General features: G+C 44.8%; 1 protein-coding gene across 1 annotated transcript in view; it reads right to left on the bottom strand.

The window, feature by feature from the left end:
* TRIM14 (tripartite motif containing 14) overlaps positions 1–14,523 on the bottom strand; it is a 96,990-nt gene that overhangs the window by 30,168 nt on the left and 52,299 nt on the right. The window contains exons 2-3 of the mRNA XM_040361783.1: positions 14,365–14,460; positions 300–533 (exon numbers count right to left, since the gene is read on the bottom strand). Of these exons, the coding sequence (XP_040217717.1) occupies positions 300–533; positions 14,365–14,460 (330 nt within the window). The remainder of the gene's footprint in view (positions 1–299; positions 534–14,364; positions 14,461–14,523) is intronic.

Below are 14,523 nucleotides of genomic sequence, written 5' to 3'. Positions count from 1 at the left end.
TAACAATAAAATTTGTATTGGTTTTATATAAAAAAAATAAAAAAAATTTGTCTTTGTGGTCAAGAATGCCTAAAAAGTCCCATACTTTGCAATTCTGGAGGTGTGGAGGTGCCTACAAACAAACATTCCCTAATTTATCAGTAAACAGCTTGATTGAGAAAATGTTCATTAATGTTCTCTAATGTCCAAAGACACCTTCACTGTAGTGTGTGCTATCTTACTTGTTCAATCATTAAGTCTTGATAAAATAATATGAATGGAAATTGTGCTAGCGCTATAACCAAATGTTACCAGCTTACCTCAATGAGTTTTATGTCATCAGGCTGCTGATGAATACTTCTGACTTTGGTTGATATTTTATCAATGACCTTTATCTGGTCTTGGCATGTCTCTATTTGACCATCATAGGCCCACAGAACCATTTTGGCCTTGTCATCAATATATTTTTTTGCAAATGTTTCTTCTTCTTCAAGCAAAAGACGCAGTTCTGTACATTTTGAGGTGATAGAATCCTTGCTTGCCAGAGTGTGTGCCTAATGATAAAGGTAGGAGTGAGGGATTAAGACAAAGTACATCATACAATATATTCACAACAAAGGTCTATCTGTTATAGCAAGTTGATGTGCACTATACTGATAGGGAGGTAGCTAAGGATTTCAATATTCCAGTCTCAGATTTTGTCGGTTGGTCTCTGTTTGTTTTATAAGGGGGCACAACAAATACCTAATTTAGAGTTTTTCAAGTATATTAATTTAATAAAAATTAAATTTCATTTGCAGTTGCTGCTGGTGAAAAGGAAATTCCAACTAATAAGCTTTTCACACAAGTCAAAAAATGCAAAACTACCAAACTGTTATATGTATTTTGCTAACAATACTAAATTATGATAAGACACATGCTAAATACTGATGATCTGCTGGTTTTATTAACTGCCGTCTTGGATATCTCCCTTCCTACAGATCACTCCCATGTGATTTATTTTGTTTACAATTACATCATGCCTAAACTGTATGTAAAACTGAACAATGAACTTCTCTCATTTGCTCGCGTTTGGTCTGTTAAATATATCATTAAAAGCATTTTGGTATAGCTGTTCAATAAGTGCAAAAAATACCTACTGATCTTGTAAAAAATTCTCAGCTGCCCTGCAAAATTTCAACACTACGGGCCAGATTCTCGTAGAATCCGCGGCGGCGTAGCGTAAGCCATTTACACCACGCCGACGCAATTTACTGGAGCAAGTGCCGTATTCTCAGAGCACTTGCTCCGTAATTTGCGGCGGCGTAGTATAAATGGCCCGGCGTAAGGCCACGTAATTCAAAGGGGGCAGCTTGTATTTAAATTAAGCGCGCCCCCGCGCCGATCGAACTGCGCATGCGCCGGCCGTAAAAATAGCCCAGTGCGCATGCTCCAGCTCACGATGGAAAACTTCAATGAAGCCGACGTGAGCGTCATTTACGTAAAGCCCTATTCGCGAACGACTTAGTAAAACGACGGAAAAAGACGACGCTGTTCCTATGCCATACTTAACATGGCATACGACGGATCTTCGTAAGCTTACCCCTCATATAGCAGGGGTAAGTTTACGCTTACGGAAACGACGTAAACGACGACGAGGCGGCGCAAAAACGTTCGGGAATCGGCGTATCAGGCTCATTTGCATAGTCAAATGAGAAATCGTTGTAAACGCCATCTAGCGGCCAGCGTGGAATTACATAAGATCCGACGGTGTAAGTGACTTACGCCAGTCGGATCTACGCCGTATCTATGCGTAAATGATTCTAAGAATCACTCGCATAGATACCCGGGCTCAGAAACAGAGATACGACGGTGTATCTGGAGATACACTGTCGTATCTCTTTTGAGAATCTGGCCCTACCTGTGTTATCTCAAGGAGACTGATGAGCACTCCATTGTCCATTGCTTGTGTTTAACATTTGTCTACCGGGCAACTTTTACATTTTTCGTATTCGTGTTAATAATCTGCATTTTTTTCCTAGAAATTACTTTAAACCCCTAAACAATTATATATTTTCTCAAAGCAGAGACCCTGGAAATTGAAATGATGGTAGTCTCTATTTATTAAATGCATATTTTCAGGAAAAGATATACAAAAATTAATTATTTAATATAAAAGATTGGGTTGGATTAAGTAAATAGATACAAAACATGTCAAGTCTTAATTTTATGCACACCCATAAAATTGCTAAAAATATGGTACCCAAATAGTCTGTTGTCCAAAATTGTTCATAGGTGATGCTTTGAAAACCTATACAGGTTGACAGTTTAGAGTTAACTGTAAATTATGACCCCAGAATTCGAGATTTTCCTAGCTTGTGACGGAAAATATTAATTATATGAAGACAGGAGGCGAGTATCTTATGCATTATCTTTCTTTAATAATGCCCATAGCAGAAATACAGTAAACATTTATTGTAACTTAAAAAATTCAAAGAACTACCCTTCCCAGCAGTCCCTGGGCCAGTGTAGCCCCTCCCAGACCGTAGCCTATATAAGGGACTGTCTGAGGTAACCTATTCCTCTTTCTTCATGCGAATTAGTGTAAACAGGAACCGAAAGTCCAATTAGACATCTCCGCGGCTGCCGGGAACCTTCCGACCGGAACACAACATCCGAATCTGGAGGAAACGAAGGACAAGGCCAACACGGACCAACTTCATCTGGACCAGCTTCATCCCAACGGGGACTATAGGAAACCCAAACCATTTGGAGCCGACCGGTCAGTTGTCCTCCGGAACATGGACCAACGGATTCAGTCAACGGCATCCCGACTCCGGATCTGGAACGCAGTAGGAACCTCCATCTGCGGTGAACTAAACCCATGGATCGAAACGGACAGCAATCCCAACAGGGATAGTGAAAACGAACTCCCGGGGCGTACCAGCCTCAGACTTGCAGGGTGCGTGGTTCATCAGTCTAGAACGAGAGAGAGACAACCTCGTGACAGGGTTGGGTTGGGAGGGAAGATACTCGCCTCCTGTCTTCATATAATTAATATTTTCCGTCACAAGCTAGGAAAATCTCGAATTATACATCAGACAGGAGGCTCATATCTTATGCAAGTTCAAAGCTATAACAATGCATATGACCAATAACAATCAAAATAATCCACAACACTGACATAGATATGTGTACCTCCTGTTCAAAGCGGGATTGGCGGAAAAGCGGTCGCTGACAACAGTCCGCCGCTATAGTAAGTCACAGAGGAAACCGGGAAGAGAGGATTAACGTAGGAAACGAGGATTTGAAAGACTTGCGAAGATCGCAGCGAGGCTGTCAAGGACATATAAGTCTGTAGACAGCGGACCACATACAGTTGTGGATGTGCGGGGAAGAACGGGTAGAAAACCGATCGAAGTACCGTCTGGTCCAACGCACGACGGAAAAAGACTTGAGTCTCTGAGGCGAGGAATGACGCCTGGATATGTCCAAAGCCTTGACGTCTGACCCACGATGATGGAAATCAGACACAAGAAGACAGTAAGCTCGAAAGACAGTAACCTCAAAACAGAGTGTCAACGTCCCCCAGCCCGAGAACATGATCATGACCTTGGAAAAATCCCAAGTGTGCTGGTACATTGGGCGATTTAAACTTAACGCCTTCAAAATTGACACACCAACGGATCCAAAGAGTCCGCCCGATAATTGGCTATTACAGACCCTGGCGCTTGAACGGGGTCGACCCGTCGTTGATCACACCAAGTAACCCAGAGTCCCCAGGTAGATCGAGATGCCGATCTAGTCCCGGGGCCCAGTCCAAGGCAGGGAATCCCTAGCTGTTCCCGAAAGGTCGTAGTCTGCGACCGGAACCCCGATACTAACCATGTGAGGAGAGGTAGGATGTGCTTCGTGAGTAGAGGGTGCAGATCCCCGTTCGGACCAGCGAGGAGGTGGGGGGAATGAGGAAACAACCTGGGGAGTTCCACCGTCATCCTCAGAAGGAGGGGAAACCATGGCTGCGTCGGCCACCACGGAGTGAACCGCACGACTGATGCCCTCCGGCTTGCTAAGTGAAGGAGGACCCTGAGGGTCACCGGGAACAGGGGAACGCGTAATGTGTCCCCTGTGACCACGTTTGGTGGAGGGCGTCCACATGGTGCGCCTCCGGATCCGGCCTCCGGTTGTAAGAGCGCGGAAACTGGTGGTTGATACGGGGAACGAACAGGTCCATAGAGAAGGATCCGCGAAGTGAGCGAGGATCAGGAACCCGGAGCGGTCGCCAATCGTTGGAATCGGTCAGGTAACGAGAATCCAATCTGCCACCCTATAGGGATAGTCTGTGGCATATCCCGCAATCGGGACGATGTTGCATTCCAGGCAGAAGTGCCCGAAGTCTTACTAGATCCGCTAGGATTCTGGATCAGGGGCCCACCAAGCGATCGACGTACCGGACTGCGGGTACGTTGTCCGAACGCAATAGCACACAGCGGATGGACGTGCATGGCAACAGACTTCCGATGGCAAAAAAGGCCGTCAGGGGTGCACGTGTTGATGTGCAGCCGAGGGTTCTCTGCGGACCACGTCCTACCGGAGGACGAGGGACTGCACCGAGCACCCCAGCCGAGGCGGCTGGTATCCGACCCTATGACGAAATCCGGTGAGGAGTTGAAAATGTCTCGCCGTTCCGTTTGACGGCATGACGTAACCACTACCGTAGGTCCCCCATGGCTTCACTTAGTTTGTATAGCGAAGCCCCTAGCGAAGATGTAGAGTCTCGAGTCTCTGGAGGGTTCGACAGTGAAGAGGGGCTGGAGAGTGGCCTGGATTGACACCGGGAACAGGCCGACTAAGCGAGTCAGTCCGCGTAAGGACACCCGCTGCTGCCCAGCATGATACTGATGTCTTTGCGGATGGTGGCTAATTGGGTATGGGTAGCCGAAGGGTCGCTCGGTTGGTGTCCACCAAGAACCCCAAAAACTCTATCTCCTGAAATTGGGAGATAATAGGTGTTCGTGATCTATGAGGAGTCCCAGATCGCGAAGCGATCCGACCATCCAGGAGGCGTGTTTGCTCGCTAGGCGAGGGGAACCAGCCATTAGAAGTAGGTCGTTCAAGTAGATGTTCAACCTCACCCTTGTTCCACAGGGCAGTAAGTTGGTGAGATTTCTCAAGCTCCCACCGGACGAAAAACCGCCTTTCTTCTTCCTGATCGGGAAGATGTTGTTGAGGAAGTTCAAAGAGAGCGGGTCCATCTCTACTATCGGCTGTTTGGTCCAAGGTCTAGCAACCTGTTGTCCATTAGGACGGTGTTTAGGTTTGAAAAACCGAATGGGATGGTGAACCAGGTATACGCCTGGTAATATAACTCCATTTGTCCTACCGTCTTAAAGATATCATCAATTAGCGTGATCCCATTGTGCTAGGTCAACCGGCTTACAGAGGCGGTAGCCTGCTCACTAAGGCGTAGGGTTAGGTGATAGGTCCAGAGATCTAAGACCCAGTACTGTGAGGTCCCAAAGGCCCTCTCTATTCCCTTCCTGGAATACTGAATGATTATGGGATCCACCTCTGGAGTGAGCACCACCGTATTTGGTAATGGAAGGGTGAGTATTCCACCCTCAACTTGTCCGGTCAGCGTACCGATCGATCTCCGGGTCCAGCATTCGATCTATTGGAACACCTCAGGTAGAGGTGCCCAGTCACCGGAGTGTGGGTGGCCAATCACCTCCTGATCGAAAATGGTACTCCACAAGAGTCCAATAAGGTTTTACCCTGGGACCTAGGGTTGGCGTCGTCATGGAGCGCCATGTGCCCACTGCTCACATAATCATCATCATTATCATCATCATTTTCATCCTCAGACTCAAAGGTGTTAGCCGCCTCGTACTCCGCGGACGACTCTGGAAGAGTCCACGAGGAGTCTGGCTCAGTCCATCTAGCGGATCGCTGCCTCTGCATGTGCATCTCCCCGAGGCTCGGGGGTCGATTGGAGTCTGGGAAGGCAGTGGGTCGGCAGGCCCGGGAGGGTACTGCCTGGGGCATGTTATTTACTTCCCCTGCAGGGGAGTCCGTGGGTCGGCAGTCCTGGGAAGGTACTGCCTGGGGCATGTTATGTACTTCCCCTGCTGGGGAGTCAGAGGGTCGGCAGTCCTGGGAGGGTACTGCCTGGGGTATGTTATTTACTTCCCCAGTCGGGGAGTCAATGGGTCGGCAGTCCTGGGAGGGTACTGCCTGGGGCATGTTAATTACTTCCCCTGCCGGGGAGACGGAGGCCACATTAATGTGATGGCGCATACGGGACGCCATGCCCTACTCAGGGGCGTTATATCCTTGCCGGGAGATCCGGACATAGGGGTGCATGTGGGTTGGAACAACCGATGCCCTGGTAGTCTGGACGGACCTACCGACCAGTTCAGGAACCAGTGCAGCACTGAGGTAGGTAGGGCCTTCCAGGGCTGCGTCCACCACTTCAGTGGCACCAGTAGGGAGTAAAGGACCTGTCGCCAGCCACAGGAGAAGAGTCAGCTGTCTGCGGACAGCACAGCCGTGCAGCACAGGAAGATACGGAAGTTATGTACTATAACTTGTATAGTAATTTCTATAATTCAATCAATTATTGTTATAATTTGTTTATTTATTTATATATATATATATATATATATATATATATATATATATGTATTTAATTATTCAATTATATATAAAGTATAGTTTAATAGTTTATATTTTAAATTTGTTTATTATATATATATTTATATATTTATTTATTTATTCAATCATATAGATTGTATAAATTATTTATTTATAGACATTTATGTCCATTGATTTATTTATATTTATTTAATAAGTCAATAATTTATTCATTCGTATAATTATTTAAATTTATTATTTATTTACATGTATTAATATATTCATTATATGTAGAATAGACTACAGGGGAATAAATTCCCAGAACAAGAACTGATGTTTAATGTAACTGAAGGTGAAGGAGTGACAGAAGCAGGGGAGGGGAGGAATTCCCCACCAGCTAGGTGTGAGTGACAGAAGTTAGATGAGGGGAGATATTCCCCACCACAAGGGGAGCTAGACGTGAGGCTCGGGGCCTAATGTGATTCGCATAGATCAGTGAGATCTACACAGAGTTCCAACCATACAGCCGCCCGCACCCTGGCGTGGCGGCGATGGGGAGAGACGGTCTAGCACACGGAGGATGGGGTCCCCCAGGACAGCTCCGCAGCAATGGCGCCGTCGATTCGCGACAATAGCGCGATTGGTGCAGGGAGATCCTCACCGCCACGCCCCCCTCAGAGATGAGACGCTCTGAGGAGAAGAAGGGAGGTAGGAAAAAAGGCGCCGAGATGTTAAAATGGCGCCGTCCTACCTCCAGTCAGAAAACGAGCAGTGTGCAGAGCGCACCGGGGGGAAACAAAAGAAGCAAAGCAGCGGTATATTGTAAAATAAACAAATAAAGAAGCCCAATGACTGTAAGATGTACACATCAGAGGAAACCGCGTTCTCTACAAAACGGGTGGCACAGATAGCAAAGTGGGAAAAGCATACAGCAAAAACTAAGCGTTTATCATTTTTAGAAATATCAGTTGTGCTTCATAAGACAGAAGGTTGATAGAACAACACACAGATGAAGGTCTGAGGGGATCAGAGGGTATATACAGATACAGGTAGAAGTTGAAGGGAATAGCGGAGGAGGGAAAAACCTCCGTAGCTGTAATAAAAGCTGGGGTGGGAGGGGGGGGGGGATCCCCAGCACCCTGTGGAAAGACGATGTGACATTAGGATCTACACAAATTAAAAAGGCTGCTGATAACCAAATAACAAGCAAGCCTACATAAAAATTATAAACATAGAGTAATGTACTTATCTGAGTTCTGGCTATGAGCAGAAAGAAAGAGGAATAGGTTACCTCAGACAGTCCCTTATATAGGCTACGGTCTGGGAGGGGCTACACTGGCCCAGGGACTGCTGGGAAGGGTAGTTCTTTGAATTTTTTAAGTTACAATAAATGTTTACTGTATTTCTGCTATGGGCATTATTAAAGAAAGATAATGCATAAGATATGAGCCTCCTGTCTGATGTATAATCATATCTCCCACTTTAACATTCATAGTGATACCTCACATGTGTGGTGCAATTTGTGTGTATATATACACATGCTTGCTTTGCTGCATGTTTTAATAAGGGTGTACGCAAAAGTGTTGGGTGCGTTACATTATTTTACATTTATTTTATATAGTTTATCAGTGAAGGAGTTGGATCAATGAAGGAGAGCACAGACACAGGAGGTGAGTGGGATGGATGAAGGAAGGCAGAGAAATAAGAGTTAAGTTTATTTGGAGGGTAAAAGATGGTCAGGGTGGGATAAATATCAGTCACTTTGTTGGCCATAGAAAGAAAGACATCAGATTGGTTGAATAGCCTTACCAGAAGCTTTGTGAAATCTGGATAGGCAACAAGCATTTACCTTATTAAGCAGCACCCTCTGGACAATTTTTTGGTACCATGCATTTTTGCAATTTCACAAGCGTGCACAATTGTATGGCTTGACACGTTTGGTATCTAATACCTCGATGCAACCCTTATATATTAAATAAATAAATAAATGTTAGTGTATGTTAGTGTATTTTATCCTGAAAATATGCATTTGATAAATAGCTAAGTAAATATCATGCAACTTAAAAAAATGCAACCACTACCATGATCATTTCCGGGGCCCCTGCTTTCATAATTGTTTGGGGGTTTAAAGTAACGTTTAGCAAAAAAAATGCAGATTTTTACATGTATGCAAAAACATTTAAAAAAATGCCTCGGTAGACAAATGGTTAAACACAAGCTAAGACCATGGAGGGCTAACCAGACTCTTTAGGATAACAGGGCAGCTCTGAATTTCTGAGAAGATCAGTAGGTATTTTGTGCACCTATTGAAGATAATTTTTTTCTATACCTTGTTATAATCCTATACTTAAAGCAGTGTTCCATCCAAAAAAAAAAAAAAAGATTAAAACCAGCAGCTACACATACTGCACCTGCTGGCTTTTAATAAATGGATACTTACCTGTCCTGGAGTCCAGTGATGTCGGCATCCGCAGCTGGTGTTTCCATCAGCTGTCAGGACCTGCTACCACCATTGCAGCTAAGGGTAACCGGCAGTGTAGCCTTTCGGCCTCATGCCGGGAACCCTACTGCGCATGCCCGGTCCTCTCTCCTACTGGCCCGGCGGCCGGGGGAGGAGAAGGAGGGAACCCCTACACGCTGACGTCACCAACTGTGGCTGGGACTCCCAGAAGTGGGAAAGGATACCTGTCTTTGACAGGTATCCTGTCCCCCCTCCCCCCAAAAGGTGCCAATTGTGGCACCGGAGGGGGGGGGGAGGAATCCGATGAGCGGAAGTTCCACTTTTGGGTGGAACTCTGCTTTAAGTTGCTGTAGAGGAGTCAGATGGCAGAAACAGTAAAATAGTATTTTCGTTTGCAAAGGAGGAGTGCATTGATTGGACTGAAGAAGAGAGCCAAAAGGAAGCATATAAGCCAACAGGAGAAAGGAGAAAGGGCATGGTTGTTCCCCAGTTAAGACGGAAACAAGAATAAAGCAGTTCTCTGTAAAAAGTTATACTTAGGCCACGTACACACGATCGGTCCATCCAATGAGAACGGTCCGATGGACCGTTTTCATCGGCTAACCGATGAAGCTGACTAATGGTCTGATGTGCCTACACACCATCGGTTAAAAAAATGATTGTGTCAGAACGCGGTGACGTAAAACACAACGACGTGCTGAAAAAAACGAAGTTCAATGCTTCCAAGCATGCGTCGACTTGATTCTGAGCATGCATGGATTTTTAACCGATGCCTTTGCATACTAAACATCGGTTTTGACCTATCGGTTATCAGTCCATCGGTATAATTTTAAAGCAAGTTCTAAATTTTTTGACCGAAGGTTAACTGAGCGATGGGGCCCACACACGATCGGTTTGGCCCGATGAAAGGGTCCTTCAGTCCGTTTTCATCGGTTTTGACCGATCGTGTGTACGCGGCCTTAGAATAGTGCTGCCTATTCAGCGCTGAGACATTATAACATTAATACTTAGTAATTTAATGTCACATAATGAATTCCAAGAGTGGCACTTGCACATTATAACAAATTACTGCCAGTGCTCTGTAATTGTCTATTCTACAGAACAAGCCATTAGCAAATGATGGGAATGTTCAAACAAGAAAAACAACTTTAATTGCCTACCTCATCAAGAGGCTGATGTATAGTTAAGACCCATAACCTGGACCCTTATCTAAAATACAATTACAATGCTGTATAGTGTTATATGGATACACTATATTAATTTTTTCAAAAGTTTAAAAAAGGCCGTTACTTGTTTTTTGAGTGCAGAGGTAAGTAAGGGTAATACCTTAAGGCAAATGCTTGTTCCATCCTAAATTCACAAAGCTTCGGTTATTGCTATTCTTGGTCACCCAATTTGATGTTTTGCTTTCTATGTCCAACAATCAATATTTACCCTGCCCTGAAAATCTGTCTTTTTTTAGCATTAGCAGAACTGTTCTCCAAAAAATAGTGCAGAGGCCACCAGCCACCCAAGCAGACCAACAATTAAAGCTCAGTCTAGGTGTTTTTAGGATTTATTGTTAAAGAAAAACTTTATCAGGTGTGGGGTTTAGGGTCACGGGATACTTTAAAATAACCAGCAGCACCAGCAAATGATCTAGCGTCTCTCTAGTCTTTCAATATCTACTTCTCTGGAGATAGCTGTGGATGTCTGTATATATAAAGCCTCTTACACACGACCGTTTTTCTCGGCAAAAAACAGCAAGAACACTGCTTCTTGCCGAGAAAACCATTCGTGTGTACAAGGTTTTCAGGTTTCTCGTCTGGAAATCTGGCCAGAATCTCTACGAGAAAAAAAGAGAACCTGCTCTCTTTTTTCTCGTTTTTGTCGGCCTGTTTCCCGACGAGAAACCCGAGAGTGTGTAAACTTACCTGTCGCCGTGAAAACCCACGCATGCTCGAAATGGTAGGGTGAAGCAAGATGGCGGCGACGGCATTCAATGTGACGAGCACATGCTCGTTGTACACAATGACGTCACCGCATTCTTGCCTTTCAAGAGAACCACGGTTCTTTTGAAAGGTCTGTGTGTACACTCGGGCGGCAAGAGATTCTTGCCAAGAATCTCGTGAGGGAAGAAACAACGGGTTTTTCCTGACAAGATTCTTGCCCGTGTGTACGAGGCCTCAGGCTCCACAGCTGTAGACCACAGGGCAATCATTAGCAACCAGTTCTCTTAGATCTCTATGCAACTGTCTGTCCCCAGGAAGATCCTTACACACAGTGTCCTAGTAGCAGTCTGCAACCCAATCACCTCAGAGAGAGATGACAAATTCCTTCTCCAAACCTAGAGTCTGAAACAATGTCCTTCAGTAGGTATTCTCTTTTTATCTGTCCTCCTTGGCCTCTTAGCGTAACAAATTCTGATATCAGATGTTGATATCTTGGGCATCAGCACCAGGAGTGACAGAACCCTCCCTGACAATGAAAGAATTATCTGCTCAGGGCACCTTCACATTTCTCACTTCCCCAGCTACCTACTGGATGCCCCTTTCCAAGGATTGGCCAGAGTATGGTATTCAGCTGATCATTTGACTCCCTATGCTTTAAAAACTACTTCCAGGGGAATCAAATTCTCAGCCTAGGACTCCTGAGCAGACCAAACAATCAATACCCATCCACTTGCTACAATGGAGCCAAACTAGATTTGCTTAACAGCTTAACTGGGAATATCTACTCCACTCACTATAGTGGCACAAATAACATAATTTACCTAGAGGGAGCTACACTGAATTTAATGAAATGGAGGATCTGGTGGCCTTGGAGAGGGGGCTTCGAGAAAAATTCCTCAAAGTGGTTCTACTGGCATGAAGAACAATAGTACAACTATACCTGCCACGTATATTCTGCAACCTAACTTACCAGCAGTCCCGACTAATATTGCATAAATAGAGGTCTGTATATAGTGTATACTTTCCAATATACTTTTGTACATATGCCGTGTAAAATACCAATTTTATATTGCTGTATTTGATTTTCTTGGCTGTTAATGAATGCCACAAAGTTACTGTCAGAAATCTGGTAGGAACAAAAACCACTTTGTCTTTATAACCTGTACACCTAATATGCATTAGCATAATTTAGGACGCATGTGAAGGGTATCCTTTAACCCTTCGCCGACCGCATACTATTGGCCAGATTCACATACGGCGGCTTAAACTTGTGCGGGCGTAGCGTATGTAATTTACTTTACGCCGCCGCAAGTTAGAGAGGCAAGTGCTGTATTCACAAAGCACTTGCGTCCTAAGTTACGGCGGCATAGCGTAAATGTGCCGGCGTAAGCATGCCTAATTCAAATTGTGAAGAGGTGGGCGTGTGTTATGTAAATAAAGCATGACCCCACGTAATTGACGTTTTGAACGAACGGCGCATGCGACGTCCGTGGACGTATACCAGTGCGCATGCTCCAAATCACGTCGCAAATAGTCAATGCTTTCGACGTGAACAAAACCTACGCCCAGTCCTATTTTGAATCGACTTACGCAAACGACCTGAAATTCGACGGCGGTTCCGACGTCCATATGTAACATTGGCTGCGCCATCTTTTTGGTGGTTTATCTTTATGCCTGAAAATGCCTTACGTAAACGGCGTATCTTTACTGCGACGGGCGAGCCTACATTCGTGAATAGGCGTATCTCGCTGATTTACATATTCTAGGCGTAAATCAGCGTACACGCCCCTAGCGGCCAGCGTAAATAGACAGCTAAGATACGACGGCGTAGGAAGACTTACGCCGCTCGTATCTTAGCAGCATTTAAGCGTATCTCAGTTTAAACGTTTGAATATAGGACGGCGCGGATTCAGAGTTACGACGGCGTATCTACTGATACGCCGGCGTAACTATACCTGAATCTGGCTATATATACAGTATATATATATATATATATATATATATATAGCGGCAATGCGGCACTTCTGTGCAGGATTACTTACCTAGTACGTGATCCTGCACTTCCGGGACTGAGGCGTGCACACGTACCGCCGTCTACCCGCTCCCGCTGTGATTGGACAGAGCGGGAGCCAATCAGTGGGTCCAGCGCACTCAATGTCTGCCAGGACCCACCGATCGTTCAGGACACAAGAAAAATGGCGGTCTGTCCATGTAAACAAGGCAGACTGCCGTTCTGTCAGTAGGGAAGGTACTGATCCTGTGTTTCTGCAAAGCAGGAACATGGATCTCTGCCTTCCCATAGTACAAGCACTTCCCACATAGTAACCAAGCACATTTTAGGCATTTTAACCCCCTGATCGCCCCTGACGTTAACCACTTCTCAGCCAATGTCATTAGTACAGTAACAGTGCATATTTTTAGCACTGATCACTGTATTAGTGTCACTGTTTCTCAAAAAAGTGTTAAAAGTGTCACTGAAGCCTCGTACACACGGCCGAGGAACTCGACGTGCCAAACACATCGAGTTCCTCGGCCAGTTCAGCACTGAAGCCGCCGAGGAGCTCGGCGGGACGAGAGCTCCCATAGAACAACGAGGAAATAGAGAACATGTTCTCTATTTCCTCGTCGAGCTCCTCGTCGGCTTCCTCGGCCGAAAGTGTACACACGACCAGTTTCCTCGGCAGAATTCAGCCAGAAACTCGGTCGGAAGCTGAATTCTGCCGAGGAAACTGGTCGTGTGTACGAGGCCTTAGTGTCTGATTTGTTCACCGTAATGTCGCAGTCCCGCTATAAGTCGCTGAACACCGCCATTACTAGTAAAAATGAAATAAATAAAAATTCCATAAATCTATCCCACAGTTCGTAGACACTATAACTTTTGCGCAAACCAATCAGTATTGGGATTTTGTTTACCAATAATATGTGTCAGAATACATATTGGCCTAAATTTTTTAAAGAAATTCGATTTTTTTACATTTTTTTATTGAATGTGTTTTATAGCAGAAACTAAAAAACAAATATATTTTTTTTTGTTTAGCACAAAAAATTGAAACTGCAGAGGCGATCAAATACCCCAAAAGACAGCTCTATTTGTGGGGAAAAAAGGACATACATTTTATTTGGGTACCGCAATTGTCAGTTAAAGTAACGCAGTGCCGTATCGCAAAAAAAAATTCCCAGTCATGAAGATGGGTAAACCTTTCAGGGCTGAAGTGGTTAATATGTGCAGGTTTTTCTGCTTTTCGTTGGTTGGTACCTCTTCAATATGTGTTACAGAAAGGAAAACATGTAATAAAATAGCAAACACATGGGCTACATACAGCATGTTGGTATTGATTGAAACCCTCTGATGTTCTCTTGTTCTTAAGAAATGCCTCATACCTTGAGTTCGGTGGCAGCTTGCTCAATATTCTGTATGTTGCCAAGTACATTGATTGTCTTTTGATCAAGCTGCTCCAGGCATCTGTTCGTCAGATTCTACAAGAAATAAGAAAGTTTATTACTATAGCACACTGTTTTCAGCAAAGCTGTATGGCTCAC

The sequence above is a fragment of the Rana temporaria genome, chromosome 1 (assembly GCF_905171775.1).
Source record: "Rana temporaria chromosome 1, aRanTem1.1, whole genome shotgun sequence".
NCBI classification, from domain to species: Eukaryota; Metazoa; Chordata; class Amphibia; order Anura; family Ranidae; genus Rana; species Rana temporaria.
This window is presented reverse-complemented; position numbering and strand designations above follow the sequence as displayed.